Source organism: Trichoderma harzianum, assembly GCF_003025095.1.
Source record: "Trichoderma harzianum CBS 226.95 unplaced genomic scaffold M431scaffold_6, whole genome shotgun sequence".
NCBI classification, from domain to species: Eukaryota; Fungi; Ascomycota; class Sordariomycetes; order Hypocreales; family Hypocreaceae; genus Trichoderma; species Trichoderma harzianum.
The window spans coordinates 210,830-228,597 of record NW_020209254.1 but is presented as its reverse complement, the minus strand read 5'-3'; the positions used below and the strand labels follow the sequence as shown (position 1 = coordinate 228,597).

Sequence of the window (17,768 nt, the reverse complement as noted above, 5' to 3'; positions counted from 1 at the left end):
ATGGCTAATCGGAAACAACAGCGCGAAATCAGCAACCTCGCCGAAGACCTCGGCCCCTACTACAGCCAGCCGGGCCGCCGCGACATGTCGCAACGAAATCGGAGCGGCCGTGGCTCCAACCGCAACAATGGGGGAACTCACGGCGAGGAGGTCCAGATATGGGACGAGGCCAAAGCCTCGTTCAACGACCTCATCAACGGCATCAATTCCGACAACGACAACCTGGGCCAGCTGGTCAACATGGACAAGCAGGCTGGCACGATGGACTCGGACAGCGTACCCACCGACACTATGAAGCAGATGGAGGAGCTATGCCGATCCGGCGTCAAGAAATCCGAAGACAACATCACCGCCGCCAAGAACCTCATAGAGCGTCTCAAAGTGATAAGAGCAGTTGTCGTGGCCAAGGAGCAGGCGGAAGCACCACCCACCGGGCCATCTAAGAGATCCACCACCAGGACCGACAGTGCTGCTGCTGCCGCCGCCTCTCTCTACGAATTCAACGAACCAGGCGATTCCCCAGTGCCCAGCCCCATGGTGGGCTCGTCTCGAAAGCATGGTGAGCGGAGCAGCACCATTGATAGAAACAGCATTCCACCCAAGGCGGATAGTGTCGAACCCCCGGGGTCTACGAGCGGCGCTGCGGGGAGCTCGACCAACAAATCCAAGATTCTCTTCTCAAAGGGCGACGAGGTAGCATTCAAGCCCAAGGCTGTCAATGGCGAACAGACTTCAGACTGGATACTGGGCGAGGTGGCACAGGTGCTGGGGGAGGGCAAGAGTCGGCGGTACAAGGTTATCGACATTGAGCCGGACGATCAGAGCAAGCAAAAGGAGTACCGCTCTAGCGCCAGCAGCATGATTCCCATCACCCCGGAAAGCCAGGCCAGCTCGCTCAAGGATTACGAAGCCGGCCATGTGGTCCTCGCCCTTTATCCTCAGACGACGACGTTTTACAAGGCCGAGGTTCATAGCATGACATCGACGGGCAAGGTTGATCTCAAGTTTGAGGGCGAAAACGATTCAACGACGCTACAGCAGGTGGAGCGAAGATATGTCATTGAGTACCGAGTCTAAGTCCCGTCCGGCCCACCTTTTGATCGATGTTTCAGCCGCAATTCCAAACTGGGGGGGCTCTTTTTCTTTTTCTTTTCTTTTAATGTCCCGTTTCTTGAGAGTTCATGATTTATCATGTCTGATACCAGGATGTGGAGTTTTTTTGGGCTGCAAGCCTTTGTATGATTATGTGTTTTGCTTGACTTATCCAGACAAGAGAGCGGCAACGCTCCGTACGGTGTTCGGGTTTTCTTTGAACAGAACAAAAATTAGGTCTTTACGGATGGTTTAGAACGGACAGGGGTGGAGTTTTGGTAGCAGGACTACAGCGTCTGCTTCTTTATTTCTTTGTTTCTCTAGTCTATTGTGCAACCATTATGAATCCAAAGATGCTCGTGTAGCAGGAATGCTTCACTTGTTTTTTTCGAGACTATATACACTTCACTGCCTACTATGTGCTTCTCCCTTCTTGGCATATACACAAGAAAAAGGTTATGGATGAGGCCAAGTGGCTCTCAAGTTCAAGTCCAAATCGTCTCCTTTACTGGATCTGCTTAATGTACTGAGGACCCTGGCCGCTCTGGCCAAATGCACCGGAGCTGATTGTGCCGTGGAAGTTGGTATCGAGCGAGCCGTCGTCTGCCTTTCGAGAGATGGCAGTCACACCAAGAGCGCCATCTTGGTTGGTGACGAACAGCGAGCTGCCGTCGTTGCTGATGCTGAACATTCTCGGTCCAGTGCCTCCTGAGGAGACTGAGTTGATCCAAAGGAGCCTCAGGTTGCCGGCACCATTGTCGATAATCTTGACGTGGGCGATGTTATCCGTCGCTTGGCCGGTCAGGCGGTTTGACAGGTACAGGTCCTTGTTATCGGGGGAGAGCACAAGCTCGCCGGCGCCGGCACCGGCGGGCGCCACGGTGTTGGGACCAAAGGTGTTGAGGACTTGGATGGTCTCAAAGGTCATGCCCCTGCCATCGTCGGTGTAGGTGACTTTGTAGGCGATGACGACGTTGCCCATCTCGCAGAGCAGGAAGTAGTGGGTTGCCTGGGCGGCACCAAATGGGAAGAAGACGCCATGACGCGGACCGGCACCGGCGGGCACAACGGGGAAACGGTTGACGATGTTGAAGGCGTCGTTTTGGGAGTCAATGACTAAAATAGAGTCGGTGCCGAGGTCATTGGCTACAAAGAAGCGGCCTGTGGGGTCGTTGACGGTCTGGTGAGGGTGAGGAGCATCCTGTCGGTCCGGGTTAGGGCCGAGGGGACCCGTGGACTGGATGGACTTGATGAGGGTCAGGCCGCCGTTCTCAATGTTCCAGACGTCGATCTTGCCGGAGCCGTAGCCGGCGCCGAGCATGCGGGTGTTTGCCTTGTTGACCTCGAGGTGGACGACGCCGCCGGAGCCTTGCTTGTTGGTGACCTGCTTGATGGCGTTGCCGTTGACGTCGATGTTGTAGAGGAAGGTGTTTGAGGCGATGTCGTTGACGGCGTAGAGGGAGTTGGGGGCAACGTAGGCGAGCCACGAGGGGTCGGTGTTGCGGAAGGAGGAGTTTACGGTGGTGGTGAACTTGGTGCCGTCGTAGGAGGCGAGGTAGATGTGGCCGGAGTTGGCGTAGACGACTTTGGTGGAGGAGGCGGCTGAAGAGGTGGGAGCTGCGAGGGCAGGAGAGGCGGCGAGAGCCGCGGAGAGGGTGGATGAGAACTTCATGGTTGATATGTTGTCTTTTACAAGATTGCAAGTAAGAGAGTGAGAATGAATTTAGAAGAGAAACGATGGGATAGATACAGCTCGAGTCACAGATTTTATAAGAGAAAAAATTGTACTCTGATTCATCTCGTATCGACTCATTCATGCTGTCAAAGAAGGCTTATAACCTGCCCTGTCCGGACTGGTGAGCTTTTTCGTCATCGGGCTGATCGAGTTTCCTTCTTCTTTTGCGCATGGGTTTGCCCGCCAAGATGTTTCAAAAAGGCCGTTATGCTTACTTTGGGCTTTGGACTTTGCTGATCTGCAGCAAGGCGGCGTCCGAGAAGGCTCCATTGACCGCTGCCGCTCGGCACTACTGTACTCTATGTGAGATCGGACCTGACGAGTTGCCGGATGGGGCAGGTGATGGGAGTTGCGCCGAGTTTAAAAAGAAGGTTGACTGTTGTTCTCGTATATGTATGTAGGTACGTGGGGGGTGTTTGGGGGGTTGATTTGGGTTGAGTTGAGTTGCATTTGAGTTGGTTGAGCTGGGGTTGGATGGAGTCTGTGGGATTGAGTTGTCAACTCTTTTCAATGTTGTTCTTTGTTTGGAGTAGTAGGGTAGGTTGAGTGAGTGTTGGTGTTGTAATGGTTGAAGTGGGATTTTTTACTTGTTTGGGTTAATAATCTCTTTGTATTTGAATTGCTAATTCAATTCTGTTTAATCTATATACTGGGGAAAAAAAACAAGCTTCAAGTCGGTGTAGTTGCGTGAGTATCATGGCCTCGTATTGAATTAATTCCATGTTGTTTATAAGCTGCAGCTGTTTTGACGGCACGTACCAATCGAGGCTAATGCAGCCCAGTATTTGTCGTGACAACTGCAGGCAGAACAGGCTAACCTTTAAAGCTTGGCGACAATGCTAATGCTAATTTTGACTGATGTGCTAATCCATGTTACTGCTAATATTAGCCAATGCCCGCACATCTTCATGCTCATAATGAGTTTTGGCCTAATAAATAGCTCCAACGTCCCCTTTAGCCCGACATTGACGAATTTGGATCCCCAGAAATTCATCAATTTGATCTTGCTGGCTGTGCTCGTACCGGTACTTTGCCATGGCCCGTCCAAAACAGCGACGAGCGGAGATTATCAAGCGGTTACCCCTGAAAATTGGCTGCAGCCCAGCTCCACTGCCGTCATTCAGGCCATTCCCCTAGCGGCGGGGGGAAATGCTAATAATGAGCCTGTGCCTGTACCTGTACTTTACTGGGTTAGGCAGTGGATGCCCTGTAGATAGCAGCTGGAGGGAAATGGATGCGCTGTGCTTGAAATGCATTCAATGCGCACTTACATTGATTTGATTGCCTGTGCAGGCCCCTCTGCCGGCTGCAGTCCAGTACAGGTACTCGTATATCAACCATTTATTAGCGAGAAAAAGAGGACACCTCTCTGTGCTAAGCTAAACCTCCCCCCAGTAGTCGTCCTGTAGATTCAGTCCAGGTTTCTTGTACCTGTACCTGAACCCGCACCACTACCTGTCCCTGTACCTGTACCTGTGACCTGCAGCAGCAACACCCGCCCCGAAATCCACACGTGCGCGTCGCATCGCATTTGCTTCTTCCTCGTCCCTCCTTTGCCCCAAAATCGCCAGCACAGCACAACGAGAAACGCTTAGACTTTTTTCTTTCTCGGATCGCCCTTGGCATCGCACTGCCGCCTTGACGTCTTTTTCTCTTGTCCCCGCTCTCTCTCTCTCTCTCTCTCTTCTCATTCCCTTCTTCCATCTCCATTCTCTTTTGTCGAAACTTGTCCAACTCTTGCGGGCTTCGTTCTTCTTCCTTCTTCCCACGATCCCCGTCTGTCCACGTTCCTTTTCGGTTTTCGCGCGCGTTTTCGCCCTCGCAAACCTTCTTCCGTTCTTCGACGATACGTTTTTGGGCCCTTTTGCGTTTTGTTGCAATCGGATAAATAGTGGTCGCATTCTTCTCGGCTTCTGGAGCTCGAGTGTCACGTTTTTGGTAGGTTTCTGAGCTGACACGCTGCCATTATTTGGATCCTCTCGCGCTTCTCTCCATGCGCTGTCTCCATGTCTCTCTTTCTGCTGCTCCTGTCTCTTTCTTTGTGATTTCTGCAGGAGAATGAGGTGGGGGAAATAAGATGAGGCTTGGCTGCATTGCATTGCAAACGCGTTTGCGTTGAATCTGTCTGTCTGACCCTTTTGCTAACCTCCCTGCGTCCAGATTCCGTTTCATTCGACCTGACCTTTTTTTTTTTGCGACGCTGCAAGCCCCTCCCTCCTTTTTACTTATCTTCTCCCGCGACAACAACCTCCTTTTCCTCTCCCGCCATCAAAACAATTAAAGAACCGCTCCAACAAAATCGAACCGTCAAGAAATAACAACCGATACCGCAATCATGGGTGGCCAACTTTCCAAGGTTATGAGCAAGATCTTCGGATCCAAGGAGATGCGACTGCTGATGCTGGGTCTTGATGCCGCTGGTAAAACAACAATCCTGTACAAGCTCAAGCTCGGCCAGGACGTCACCACCATCCCCACCGTTGGCTTCAACGTCGAGACCGTCACCTACAAGAACGTCAAGTTCAACGTCTGGGATGTCGGTGGCCAGGACAAGATCCGTCCTCTGTGGAGGCACTACTTCAGCGGTATGGGCTGCACAATTCACGGCGTCTTCCTTTTCCAGCTGACTGAGCGCTAATGTTCCTTTTCCAATCCAGGTACCCAAGGTCTCATCTTCGTCATTGACTCTTCCGACCGCGCCCGTATGGACGAGGCCCGACAGGAATTACATCGCATCATTAACGACCGAGAAATGAAGGACAGCCTGCTCCTAGTGTTTGCCAACAAGCAGGATCTCAAAGAAGGTGCGCCAGTCTTCTCTCTCTCTTGTTCTTCTTATGACACTTCTTTAATGCTAACGTTCACAACAGCCATGTCACCCCAAGAAGTCACCGAGGCTCTCCAGCTCTCCAAGCTCAAGGACAAGGTCTGGTATGTCGTGCCCAGCTGTGCCACAACCGGTGAAGGCCTCCTCGAGGGTCTGGCCTGGCTCTCCAACAACGTCAAGGCCCCTGCCGCCCCCGTCAAGAAATAAAATCGATGATACACCTTTGTCCTTTTGGTTTCGCGAAAAAAACTACGACGCTTAATGGAAATCTTTTCAATGATGCATACAAACAAACAACCCCCCCTTGGTCCCCGCTTACGGATCTCCCGCCCAACCCATTAATATTTTTTGTGTCGGGACTTGCACCCCAGTCCTGACGGCGCCGTCTTTTCGTCTCATCTGACGGCCTCGAACGATGGCCGATTATTTCGACTGGACGCGCTTTTACCGTCGCTGTATCTTTGTTTTTTGCCGGAGGAGGATAGAGATTGATAGGATCTGAAGACGGAGAAGAGGTATAAGGAGAAGAGGAAATCGAAGGAAGAGAGAGGTGATGGAACCGTTGCTGCTGTATACCATGTCTTGTTGCGGGAGGGACAAAACTGTCTGTGCTTTTCTAACGTGGTACTTTATTTGTGCGAGAGACTGTTTATCTCTCTCTCCTTTTTTTTTAAAATTGTCTCGTCAGCTTCGTCTTATTTTGAAGCGCATATCTTAGCATTTTTTTTTGTTCCTCTTATAACGCAAAACGCTTTTTTTAGTTAACATTGAAATACCCCGTGCTTCCTTATTTTTCTTGCATCTTCTTCCTGCGAGAGTGAAAGAGAAAGAGAGAGGGTAGCAGCACAAGATGGGGCGAAAAAAGTTGGTGGGAGAAAAGGTTGCGGGATAAGGGGGAAGTTTCTGGAGCGGATGGAAGAGGGAAGAGAAGAGAGGTGAGAAAGGGAGGGAATATCATACTATGGCTAGTCGAGCTTTTTTTTTTTTGTCATGTACACACACTTAATGTAGGAGAACTTTTTTATCCATATACTGTTTGTTGTACCCTATTTTTCGTTGGTGAGTGGTTTCTTTGGGAGCGGAGGGCATATCTGAGATGTGCATCTCGTTCGTTTAATCTTAATTTATTTCCTTGAGTCAAAGAGGTTTTATATTCTTGAGTGCATGGATTAATCCACACATGCCCTATTTAACACTGAACACAATATACCGATCTATAATAACAAAAAAAACATGCCATTCGCCTTATCAACGCCGTGGTTTGCCGTTCGTCTGTTTCATTCCTTGAGTCGTGAAATGTCCCCCGTTGCGCCGCCCCCTTACATTCATGAAACGCCATAGGAAAACCCCCATGATTCTAACCTCGTGATGCTTGCTCTATACATACTCGCTCTCGTCCCAAAGCAAGCATTCCTAGCTGGCTTGTAATTACTGTGTTTTCATGCGTGAAAATATCAACTCCCAAAAGTTAAAGAAATTGCCTTCCGAATCCAATCGAAAAGGACCTATCCAGAATGTAGAGAAAAGTTCACTCCTTCATGCGCTTGGCCGGCCGCAACAGCGTATCATCCGGAAGACCGCTGCGCTTGGTGCCCGGTAGACTGCTGGTGCGAATATCGTTATCGTCCTGGCTGACGCGGCGGTGCGGATACTCGACCTTGACGCCCTCGAAGCAGTTTGCGCTGACGCGGTCGCCCGAGCTGAAGAAGACCGACTGCAGTGCCTGCGCGGCAGTGAGGCGCTTTTCCGGGTCGTACTCGAGGAGGCCCGCGAGGAGCTTGTAGCCTTCGGCGCCGAGGGACTGGAGCGCGGGCTGGCCGTTGGGGCCCGAGGCGGCAGATCCGGCACCCGAGTTGTTGTTGATGGTGCTGTAGTACCACTTCTCGAGGCTCGACGTGGTCGCGTAGCCGCGGCTGGGAGGGTTCTGGTGGTGGCTGTGATGGTGGTGGCTATGTGTGCTGTGCTGCATCGCCGACAGCGTGTTGAGCTGGATGTACTCGGGCATGGCGGGGAGCAGCGGCCACCGTTCCTTGGTCGGCATGCCCATAATCTCGGCAATCTTGTGCATCTGGTTTCTCTGGAAAGGAACCGTCTTCTTGCTGTCCATTTTGGCTTCCTCCCCCTTGAATATCGGCCGTAGAGACAGTAATTCAGCAAAGATGCATCCCACGGCCCACATGTCGATGGCGGGAGTGTAGTGGTAGGAGCCAAGGATGAGCTCCGGTGCGCGATACCATATTGTCACGACAACCTTATCACCACTAAAGAGGGAATGTAACGGTTTGTCAAAGCGACGAGCCAGACCCAAGTCTCCAATCTTGACTTCTCCACCAGACGTGACCATGATGTTGGCGGGCTTGAGATCGCGGTGCAGGACCCAGTTGGTGTGAAGATACTGGCAGCCGTTGAGGAGCTGAAACATGATGCTTTTGACCGTGGCCGGGGGTATTGGGTGACGTGGCTGCTGGGTGTGGTGGTGGATAATCTGCAGCAGGTCGTGTTCGGCGTATTCAAACACCATGAAGATGCACTTGTCCTCTAGAATAATCTCCACGAGACGGATGACGTTGGAGTGGCGAAGCTCGCTGCAGAGGCTCATCTCACGGATGGCGCTCTGCGAGATGCCTGTGTAGCTGACTTGCTCACCCTCCTTATCCGGCTTGAACTTTTTGATAGCTACTTCGATCGGAGCCTGGCCAGAGCCAGAGGTGGGCGTGAGGCCGCTGGACGTCCGGGCGACGGCAATGCCTTCGCCATTGCTGGCTCTGCTCACGGCTTTGTAGACACGCCCGTAGGTGCCACTGCTGATGAAACCAATAATACGGTATCGCTCCGTTACACGTGCCTTGGGCTGGTAACCAGCCGACTGGTCGCGACCATCTGTATATAGGCGGTGAGCGGACGAAGACGAGGATGAAGACGATGCGAACAAGTGATGCGATGACGACGAGTGAGGATAGCCTGGCCTCAGCCTCAGAGGCATGGCTGGGGAATGGCGAGATGCTGGAAGAAATGAGGGCTACTCAGGATGTGTGGTGTGAGATTGCGGGTGAGTGAGAGAGGAGAGAAGAGAGTGAAGAATGGAGGGCTGAGACTGAGACTGAGACTGAGACTAAGCGCGCGTGGTGTGTGTGGTGATGTGTTATATGTACAAATCGCATGTGTGTGGGTAAGCGGATGAGATGGAGGTTAATGCGAGCTTAGATGGATGGCTGGGTGAAAAAGAATAGCCTTGCAAGATGAGCCAGATCGGGTATCGTGTAATATAAACCCACGCGGGTCTTGGCACGGGTCAGATTATCTGACTAGCTGGCAATGAGAGATAAATGGGTATGGATGGGGACGGGGGGCGACTTCAATACGCCCCGGGAATATCAGAGAGTGACAGTGAGAGTGGGAGTGAGATTGAAAGAGTTCAAGGGGGTCATGACATGGCAAAAAGATGTGATGTATGAATGAGTGGCTCAGCTCAGCGAGGCGGCAAAATAAAAGGAGAAGAAAACAGCCTGTGACAAAACTTGCTGCCGCTCTGGTGGACGATATCGTCGGTTGGGGTATGCACAGCAGATGATGCTGGATGCCACCAAGAGTACAGTAGCAGTAGCAGTAGCAGTAGCAGTAGCAGCACAAGATGGTGAACAGGAACAAATCAGAAGCAGACAAAGCACCTAAAAAAGGGCACGCGGTGGGTTGATCCAAGGTGGATCTTGAGTGGGTAAAAGAAGAGGGCGTTGGATAAACATTGATGGCCCAAGTGCAGATGGGGAAATCAACCGCTATGCCGGAGACAGGCTGGAGATGAAAGAGAATGGAAGAAAGAAAATGGACAAGGACAAACAGTAAACAGTCAGTTAGCACGCACCTTCAAACGCCGCCAACACGCTTCGTTTCGTCGTCTGGATGGCCCTTGCATTCATCACGCTGGCAGTCTTTGCTGTCCCGGGCCCGGATCCCGTCGACGAGTTTGTCAGATTCATGTCCTCGATGCCCTTTTGCTTTTGCTTTTGCTCTCAGCGGCTGTAACTGCGTCGAGGCCGTATCCCGGCTTCCCTTGCGAGCGAGACGCCACGGCCTGTCAGCATGGAGCAAAAGCGTCGATTCGACGACTTCCGAAGAGCTCTTGTTGGCCTGTGAGCGAGTGGAGCAACCAAGGTAGGCAAGGCATGCACGCACCCACACGATACGACTCAGGGCTCCGTTTCGTTTAGTCAACGGTTTGGTTTGCGTTGTGTCTGGACTGGCGCTGGACTTGATCTCAGATGATGCGAGCTAGACATGCGGCATCTGGAAGGGGAAATGAGGAAGGGGGAATGATACGTGGTTGATCCGTATTCGCACGTGGCCAGGCGGATTGATTGGGTAGATCGCAACGGTAGTAGTGAAGAGAATGGTGGAATAAAGGAAGCCCAGGACGAATGAGATGAGGAATTTGAGCTGATGCGATGCTGCCTTTAGCCGGCTGGTGCGGAGAAATCCGAGGAGTGGCGACAAGTCGAGAAACAAAATAGCGGATGATTGTTAGTTGTTGAAGAGATGGAGATGCTAGTCTATAGCGCAGTGAAGGATGATGTGATGATGCAGGGGAGTGAAGTGCAGAGAGCAGCGCGTGATATACAATGCAGAGGTACAAAATGGGCGTTTGTGATGAAGTCAATTGAAGTTGGTTGGTTGAACAAACAAATGGCAACATGGAAAAGTATAAACTACAGAGAATGCCGAGATGCAAAGTGTAGGTGTGGCAGATGACTAAGCCGCCGTGGTGTAGCTGGTACGGAGTACCAGACATCTAATTGTCTCAGCTTGTGTCAAGCCAAGATGATAAGAGGAATGGCTTCACTATTTAGGAATAGTAGTACCAGGAATGCCCAAAAGAGGGAGGGAGAGAGACCTGTGTATCAAGTACGCTGATAATCTCAAGCTAAACTGCCGTTGAGAGATCAATCCATTGAATATCAAGTCTCTTGTCAACACCATTCACCAATCAGAAGAGAGAGCCAAATATCAACGTCTTTTAACATGCTTCATCTAGCCGTATAAATATATAACAACATCTCGCCCAACTCACATCACACCATCCCATCTCCCTGCGCACATTCACACTCATCGCGGTCCGAGCTTCTCCAGAGCCCGCACTCCCTGCTCCTCCCACTCGGCCTTGGTCACCCACATGGCCTCGTTCTCTGCCATAATGTTGGCCAGCACGGCTCCTCCCAAGAACACCATGTGTCTTCTCCGAGGAGGGTCCTCTATGCGCACCTTGAACTTGCTCAAGCGTTCGGGGTTGCCTTGGAGCGCTCGCGTCAGCCACAGCTGCTTCAGCTCCTTCTCCAGTCGTGACGGGAGACCCGGGTACATGCTGCTGCCTCCCGACAGCACAATTGCCTTGAACAGCGACGCTCGGATGTCCACATCGGCCGACTGGATTGTGTTGAACAGGAATTCGCCCAGTCCGGGAGACTCATTGTCCACCAGGTGAGGCTGGAACAGACACTCGGGGGCCTCGAATCGCTCGCTTCCCACGCGGATGACTCGGCCGTCGGGAAGGGTGTAGTCCTCGACCAGCACGGTTGTGTCTTCGCTCAGACGCTTGTCAAGCTCCAGGTCGTATGAAACGTAGCAGAGCTTCTCCTTGATCTGGCGGACCGTCTCGAAGTCGGCAGTTCGGTTAAGCGCGTAGCCACGGCGCAGGAGCAGCTTGATCAGGTTGCGGGTGACATCTCGACCGGCGACATCCAACCGCTTGGTAAGGTGATTCAGCACGACGGATTCATAGACGGGGACAATGTGTGTGACACCATCACCAGAGTCGACGACAACGCCCGAGCTCAGACCTGCGCAGTTTCACCGTCATGTCAGTCCGCCGCACAACACAATCGGTGTCAAACGTTGGAGAGGGGAACAATGGGAGGATGTAATCATCATGTACCTTGTGCGTATAATGCCAGCACGGCCTGGATGGCAACGTAGACTCCGCCAAAGCCATATCTGTCAAACATGACCTCGCACATCTTCTCTCGGTTCTTTAGGGGATTCATGGGCGGCTCGGTCAGCAGGATCTTCTGGCCCTGCGGGTTGATCTGGAGCTTCTCGAAGAAGGTGTAGTCCCAGAGGTGCTGCATGTCCTCCCAGTTCTTGACAATTCCGTTTTCCATGGGGTAGCTGATCTGCAGCATCGTCCGGGCCGCGGCCGCGTCGTCACCGCACATGATGTCCTTGATGATGACATCGTTGTCTGTCCGCTCTTCGGAACGCAGGATGGGTCGGCCGACAATGGACGGGTACTGGTGCTCGGGGAAGTTTTGGGCGGCGTATCCGACCTTGAGGAATCCGGTTCCGCCGTCGAGAACTGTGAGATGATTGCCGCATTAGTAGAGAGTAAAAGAGAGGAGCGTGGGATTCCTCCATGTGCTTAGGAGGAGAGTAGGGGGAAGCTCGGCAGCAAGCTCCAGCCACGGCAGACGCAGCTCCAGGGCAGCTCCGGGGGCTTCAGCGGAGGCCTTCAGGGCGTTTCCACGTACCGATGGGAGGGACCATGTTGGCGATGGGATCAATTCGGGCGTTGGGCGAAGCTGAGGCTTTGGGTGAGGAGCTGGAAGCTGGAGGCTGGCACGAGTGTGGAGGCGTCGTCAGTCCGTTCGTGTCTACCGACTAAATGACAGTTGAGCCACATGGTGGGGGCTTCAGAAGGCTCTCAGAAGGTCGATTGTCGTCAGAGGCGGGCGTTGAGGGCGTCACGTGATACCCCGCAGCGCTATCAACTGCTATCGGCCACTATCAGCCATCTATTTACAGCATCACCATCCACTGAAGCTTCAACTTCACATAACATTTCCATGGATGCCTGTTGATACCATTGTCCTCTGTTCATCTTAATTCCCTCAGCTGATTCATCCACATAATCAATTCTTCACTTTTATTTTGATAACATCACTGAAATTTTTCATCTTCTTCTCTCTTTCACTCACCCCCCCAGCTACAACAACAGCAACAATGCCTTCTCCTCGACTCACCTCCAACATCAACATCCTCCTCCTCAATCCCAATTCTTCTCGCGCCATGACAAAGACCATGGAATCAGCCGCCAACTTAATAGCAACTCTTCTTCCAGTAATTCCGCCAACTCATCCACCATAGCCCACCAAGCTGACTCTGTCGAGTCCGTATCCATCAGCACATACACGGCCCCTGAGCCATCTCCGGCAAGCATCGACAATGATGAGGACATAAATGCCAGCGTTGAAGCCGTTTCCAACGATCCAGAGTTCAAACCCGAGGGCTACGACGCCGTGCTCGTTGCCTGCTTTAGTGTTCACCCCCTCGTCAAGCAGCTTGCTCACTCTCTGAGACCTACTCCCGTAATTGGAATTTTCGAAGCCAGCATTCTGACGAGTCTCTCTCTTGTTCCCCTTGTTGAAAAGGAAAAGGAGCAGCAGCAATGGGGCATCGTAACAACGGGAGCCTTCTGGGAAGCGCACCTCTCCAATGGTGTCGCCGCCTTTCTGGGTCAACCACTGTCTCAGAGCATCAGCGATCACAGATTCGCCGGTGTCTACTCTACCGGCCTCAACGCGGGTGACTTTCACATAATCTCACAGGAGCAAATCAACGTGCGCCTCAGAGAAGCCACCAAGCGGCTGCTCTCCTCGGGAAACGTCACCTGTGTCGTCATGGGCTGCGGTGGCATGGGAGGCTTGCAAGACATGATTCGCGACATCATCGTCCAGGAATACGGCCGGGACAAGGCCAAGGACGTATCCATTGTAGACGGCGTCCAGGCCGGTGTGTTACAGCTACAGCAGACGGTGCTTAGCCGGCGAGTCTTTGGCGTCAAATAGGACAGCTCGTGTACGACTTGAGCGCCGCAATGATACACACCCTATTGTTCCCACGACCTGACTTAGTATCTTCTATCCTCCCGTCCTTTCTTTTCTTTGTAAGATATTGCGGTGTGAAAGCGTTCCATCAGCTACCGACATTCTTGACGATGCTTGGCCAGCTCGTCTCTGCGTACAACCTCTAGACGCATGCATACCTGGTATGCATCTTCATCATTTACTACCTCCTATCACGTTCCTCGGCCGAATAGCAAACAACGTATATATATAACATGTACTCACAACATACCGTGTCAAACAATCGCTCCAATCATGCCCACAGACTGGCTGTGCTTCTCAAACACAACATCTTCAACTCTATTCTTACCCTTAGCACCTGGCTAGTACTTGGATGTCTCTCAAAGATCTTGGACTATCCCACCCTTTGCAAAGTACTGCCACGACGTAACTTTGCCTTGTTGTACGTGCCGTATTACCAAGCTTTCATCTGCCGCATCCCCCCTTTGTATCATCTTCACACCCTCATACAGCATCCAGCTATGCCTTGCCTCCAGTCCTCCCGGCGATATCAGATGCAACTATCCCTTGCCATTCTAGCTGCACTACCAGAAAGCGACAAGAACCCAAAGAGCCAGAGAAGGGGGCAGAGAGGTGATCTTCATGTTACCCCCTCAATCTTCATGTTACCCTTTCATGTCGTCGCATCATTGCACAGCTTCTCGTAAGGTACAGGGTTTCTTTGACACCTCGCATCCTGTTGTTGGATTCATGCTGGGCAATCCTCCCTTTATATAGACACATCCCCCCTCCTGCTCTGGCTGCCTGCCCCCTCTTTCAATCGAGACAGTGGGAAAAGGACTCACGGCAAGCGACTTGATCTTCCAAAGAAATTGCAGCAACCCCAAGGAAGTGAAACAGATGGTGCTCTTGACGGCGCATGCCGTGTGACGGGTCGTGAGTGTGTAGGTAACCATGCCCTCATGTCTTGCTTTCAGAATCATCCGTCATCCCAAGCAGTCCTGGGATATTTTCATTGGTCATCTTACGACTGTTTATGACGAAAACTCAAGAAGACGGCCGAGCGGCTAGAAACGGAACAGAAGAAACGTGAGAAGAAAATGAAATACTGTCTGTATTATGTCTAAGTACATTCCGTAAAAAAGAGTTATTTTCCCCGTTATCTGCCATTTGTATACGGCTTCTCCCTGGTGCTCTTCATGGTACCCCTAGCTATGGCCAGAAAGAAGCCCCTGAAGTGTGACAATGACCACTGCATTACATCCCTCTTCCCCTTTTCCGAGAGCAAAAATGTAAGAAACAAAAACAGAAATAGAGCAGAATAAAACTCATAACCATACCATACCATACACAGACCAACCTAATGAAGAGAAAAATGAGAAGAGAATCAGACCCCGGAGTCACACGCTCACGTCGAGTTGCCAGTCCTTCGTCCTTCCACCACGTTTTTATGTTTTCCTTTCCGATTTCATGGTAAAGCGATCCAACCCGTGTTAGAAGAGCCGAAAAAGTAAACGAGAAGTAAAAGCAAAGAGGTGAAATTTGCCGAGGCAGAATTAGTCCAACAAACACAAATAGAATCTCAAACATGACAAATGAAAGACAACAGAAAGCAAAAAAGGAACCAAATGAATACGAGACACAGCAAGAGAAGACAGTGTATCCGAGCAAAGAACGAAAGACATAAGGAAGAAATTGATTAGAGGGAGAAAAGGATCACAGAAGCGAAGTTCCGCATCTGGTGGCGCGTCTGCATATGCTGCGACCAAAACACTTGCGCGAGCCAAAACGGGCCAACGAAATCCCACCGCCAGAGACGCAATGCAACCGATCTTGACTTTTGGTGTTTCTGAGCCAAAAGATAATTGCCGAGATGGAGGGGAGGGGAAAAGAAGAAGAGATAAAAAAAGAATTAAATCTTGGCGAGGAGGATGTCTTTTTCTGCCTGCTCCCCTGAACATTGTTTGGCTCTGCTATCGAGAGACACGAGGTGGCGTTGCGCCTTGCATGGATTTGGCGAGGAGGCTTGAAGTTTTGTGTGTTTCTTGTTTTTCATAATCCTCCTTTTCGGAACTTTTTGGGTTTGAATCTGCAAGATGCCTTTGGAAAGTCGGCGTAAAAGGTCCTGGTGATGGCTTTGGAAGGGAAACCGTTCTCACAACGCAGATCTGATCAATGGGAGGACTGAGTTTAGAGAGAATTAAGAGAGAAAACAAACAGCTAAAGAAAACCACACAAAGCAAACGAAATAGTACATGGAAAACCCCCTTCATGGGGTAATGCGATAACGGGAACACAGCCCCTTTGCAAAGACGTTGTAGAAACTCGTCTGTTCGTCCACTTCTACGTCCGCATACCAGCCTTGCGGTCGTTTTCATCACCGCCCATCGAATAACCCGAGTGGCCGTGGCTGCTCGCCATGCTGTAGCCCCCAAGATTGCCGGTGTACGTGCTGGCATAGCGCCTAGTCGTGTCAATGTACTTGTACTGCATCTCAGGGGCCGTCATGCGCGGCGGCTCTTCAGACGGCGCCATGATTGCGTCGAGAGACGGGTTTGCACTCGTCGTGTACTCGCTGCGGAGGTGCGAGTTCGTTGTGGTGGGAGTGGGATACGAGGACAGGGGCGAGTTCTCGAAGCTGGTGTATGTGGTTGCTGCCTCGGAGAGAGCAGCGGGAGAGGAGCTGCCGGTGGAAGACTGAGATGTCTTGCTGTAGGCTGAGGAGATGGACTCTGCTCGATAGGGATGCTGCTGAGGAGCGCTCGTCATGGGCCGCGAAGAAGGCGTGGGCAGCAGTCTCTCGCTGGGGAGGGAGGCGATGCCATGGTAGGCAAAGCCGGTGTTTGCCTCGGGTACGGGAGCAGGCCGATGTACCATCGTTGTTGCTGCGGCAGCTGAAGGACCAGCAGGATAGCCATAAGCAGTCTCTGGTTCAATATACAAGGGCGTGCTGCCTCCAGAGGGTTTGTTTGAAGGGGGGTTAGAACCCATTCGATAGCCCACCATGTAGGCGGCATCGTGCTGCGGCGGGTACGACTGCTGATACACTGAGTAATCGATGCTGTTGTCGTCGGTGTATCCGTTGGACCATCCTGACAGGGGATAATACTTGTTGCCGTAGGCGTAGGTAGAGGCAGAGCCGTTCCTATACGGCAGGGCCTCGCCGCTGGGCATGCTCATGGGTTCAGGATATGGCGATGGCAGGGGAGTTGTTGGGATGGGGGGCACGACTGAGGATCCTCGGGCTTGAAAGTTACGAGCAACTTCGAGGCTGTAGGTGAACTGCTCGTTCTTGAGATGGGTCTCGTGAGAAGATACCTGAGAGTGGAGAGAAGAAGGTGGTTAGCCATGTGGTGAATCAGTATAGACAAGAGGCATCATCATCTTACTCGAAGGAACTGGCATGGCTCGAAGCCAGCATTCTTGCAGTTGAGGCACGGCTGGCCATTTCCACTGTCTCCCGTGCATCGAATCTTTCTTTTGCGGCATCGCATGCACTGTCGTCCACACCAAGTCAGCAAATCTTGTCTCCGTTTGTATCTCAGGGATGAGAAGCGAGGATGGGGAGAGGATCAGCTTACCGCAACGGCGATTCTCTTCCGCTGGGGGTTAGACTCTTCAGTCGACTCCCGGTCACTCATCATGCTGCCTCGAGAGTCACTGTGGTAAGAGTTGGATCTGCGGTCCGCGTACGGCGTTCCGTAGGGAGAGATGCCGCCACGAGGAGAAGAGTACCTTGTGTGGTTGGAGGAGTGGGTGCTTGAAGAACCCATGATTGGAGGATCGAAAAAAAGGAACAAGGCAGCTACCTCTGGTGGCGTATACAGGTGGTGTGTGTGCCAAGTATCGTTTGACCTCTCGAGTCAAGTGTCCACTTTAAGATCGGATGAGCAAACGGGCGAGGCTCTCGATACAATCTTGTTGGCAGAGGGACACTGCTCTGGCCGTTTGATAGTAACAGATAGAGAGAGAGAGAGAAAGGGAGAGACGGGAAACGATGGGTCTGACGTCTTGGGCTCACTTGGGCCTCAACTGTGACTCGGTGATGCTGGTTGGTACCAAGACAAAGAGGCAGAGTCCAAAGACTGTGGCTATAGTCCTGTTTTGGTGGCGAATCAGGGGGTTCCGTTTGAGGCAAGGCAACTTGTAGAAGGCAGCCGGGTGTCAATGATTCGGCAAAGTAATATGAGCGAGGCAATCTGGGGAAAGAGAAGAAGAAGAAGTAAAAGGCGAATGGGAAGAGGATGAAAGAATCTAGAAC

General features: G+C 51.8%; 11 protein-coding genes across 11 annotated transcripts; 5 read left to right on the top strand and 6 right to left on the bottom strand.

The window, feature by feature from the left end:
• Positions 1-1,077, top strand: M431DRAFT_481714 (hypothetical protein; the record flags this gene model as incomplete). Its single annotated transcript, XM_024915979.1, has 1 exon — positions 1-1,077. One exon carries the CDS (start codon positions 1-3, stop codon positions 1,075-1,077), a length of 1,077 nt encoding a protein of 358 aa, XP_024774161.1.
• Positions 1,078-1,597: 520 nt separating this feature from the next.
• On the bottom strand, positions 1,598-2,764 carry M431DRAFT_85948 (hypothetical protein; the record flags this gene model as incomplete). The annotated part of the gene is made up of 1 exon (XM_024923621.1): positions 1,598-2,764. The coding sequence occupies one exon, from the start codon at positions 2,762-2,764 to the stop codon at positions 1,598-1,600; it is 1,167 nt and encodes a 388-aa protein (XP_024774160.1).
• Positions 2,765-2,881: 117 nt separating this feature from the next.
• Positions 2,882-3,326, top strand: M431DRAFT_421807 (hypothetical protein). The gene has a single exon (XM_024915026.1). The coding sequence runs from the start codon at positions 2,998-3,000 to the stop codon at positions 3,226-3,228; it is 231 nt and encodes a 76-aa protein (XP_024774159.1). The 5' UTR covers positions 2,882-2,997; the 3' UTR covers positions 3,229-3,326.
• A 952-nt stretch (positions 3,327-4,278) lies between these two features.
• M431DRAFT_481712 (hypothetical protein) lies at positions 4,279-4,926 on the bottom strand (the record flags this gene model as incomplete). The annotated part of the gene is made up of 1 exon (XM_024915978.1): positions 4,279-4,926. One exon carries the CDS (start codon positions 4,924-4,926, stop codon positions 4,279-4,281), a length of 648 nt encoding a protein of 215 aa, XP_024774158.1.
• A 236-nt stretch (positions 4,927-5,162) lies between these two features.
• M431DRAFT_84546 (hypothetical protein) lies at positions 5,163-5,861 on the top strand (the record flags this gene model as incomplete). Its single annotated transcript, XM_024923442.1, has 3 exons — positions 5,163-5,412; positions 5,485-5,631; positions 5,698-5,861. The coding sequence occupies 3 exons, from the start codon at positions 5,163-5,165 to the stop codon at positions 5,859-5,861; spliced, it is 561 nt and encodes a 186-aa protein (XP_024774157.1).
• A 1,321-nt stretch (positions 5,862-7,182) lies between these two features.
• Positions 7,183-8,637, bottom strand: M431DRAFT_85455 (hypothetical protein; the record flags this gene model as incomplete). Its single annotated transcript, XM_024923559.1, has 2 exons — positions 7,183-8,346; positions 8,395-8,637. 2 exons carry the CDS (start codon positions 8,635-8,637, stop codon positions 7,183-7,185), a joined length of 1,407 nt encoding a protein of 468 aa, XP_024774156.1.
• Positions 8,638-9,860: 1,223 nt separating this feature from the next.
• Positions 9,861-10,830, bottom strand: M431DRAFT_421770 (hypothetical protein). The gene has a single exon (XM_024915025.1). The coding sequence runs from the start codon at positions 10,438-10,440 to the stop codon at positions 9,910-9,912; it is 531 nt and encodes a 176-aa protein (XP_024774155.1). The 5' UTR covers positions 10,441-10,830; the 3' UTR covers positions 9,861-9,909.
• Positions 10,511-12,311, bottom strand: M431DRAFT_507914 (hypothetical protein). Its single transcript, XM_024919039.1, has 3 exons — positions 12,173-12,311; positions 11,581-12,000; positions 10,511-11,485 (listed from the first exon to the last, which is right to left on the bottom strand). Exons 1-3 carry the CDS (start codon positions 12,186-12,188, stop codon positions 10,755-10,757), a joined length of 1,167 nt encoding a protein of 388 aa, XP_024774154.1. The 5' UTR covers positions 12,189-12,311; the 3' UTR covers positions 10,511-10,754.
• Positions 12,312-12,668: 357 nt separating this feature from the next.
• M431DRAFT_49906 (hypothetical protein) lies at positions 12,669-13,477 on the top strand (the record flags this gene model as incomplete). The annotated part of the gene is made up of 2 exons (XM_024917756.1): positions 12,669-12,761; positions 12,812-13,477. Coding segments are annotated over 2 exons (759 nt in total), but the record flags the coding sequence as incomplete, so codon positions are not given.
• A 148-nt stretch (positions 13,478-13,625) lies between these two features.
• On the top strand, positions 13,626-14,337 carry M431DRAFT_421728 (hypothetical protein). Its single transcript, XM_024915024.1, has one exon. The coding sequence runs from the start codon at positions 13,762-13,764 to the stop codon at positions 14,212-14,214; it is 453 nt and encodes a 150-aa protein (XP_024774152.1). The 5' UTR covers positions 13,626-13,761; the 3' UTR covers positions 14,215-14,337.
• A 1,513-nt stretch (positions 14,338-15,850) lies between these two features.
• Positions 15,851-17,280, bottom strand: M431DRAFT_84589 (hypothetical protein; the record flags this gene model as incomplete). The annotated part of the gene is made up of 3 exons (XM_024923449.1): positions 15,851-16,825; positions 16,897-17,004; positions 17,089-17,280. The coding sequence occupies 3 exons, from the start codon at positions 17,278-17,280 to the stop codon at positions 15,851-15,853; spliced, it is 1,275 nt and encodes a 424-aa protein (XP_024774151.1).
• Between the last annotated feature and the right edge of the window lie 488 nt (positions 17,281-17,768).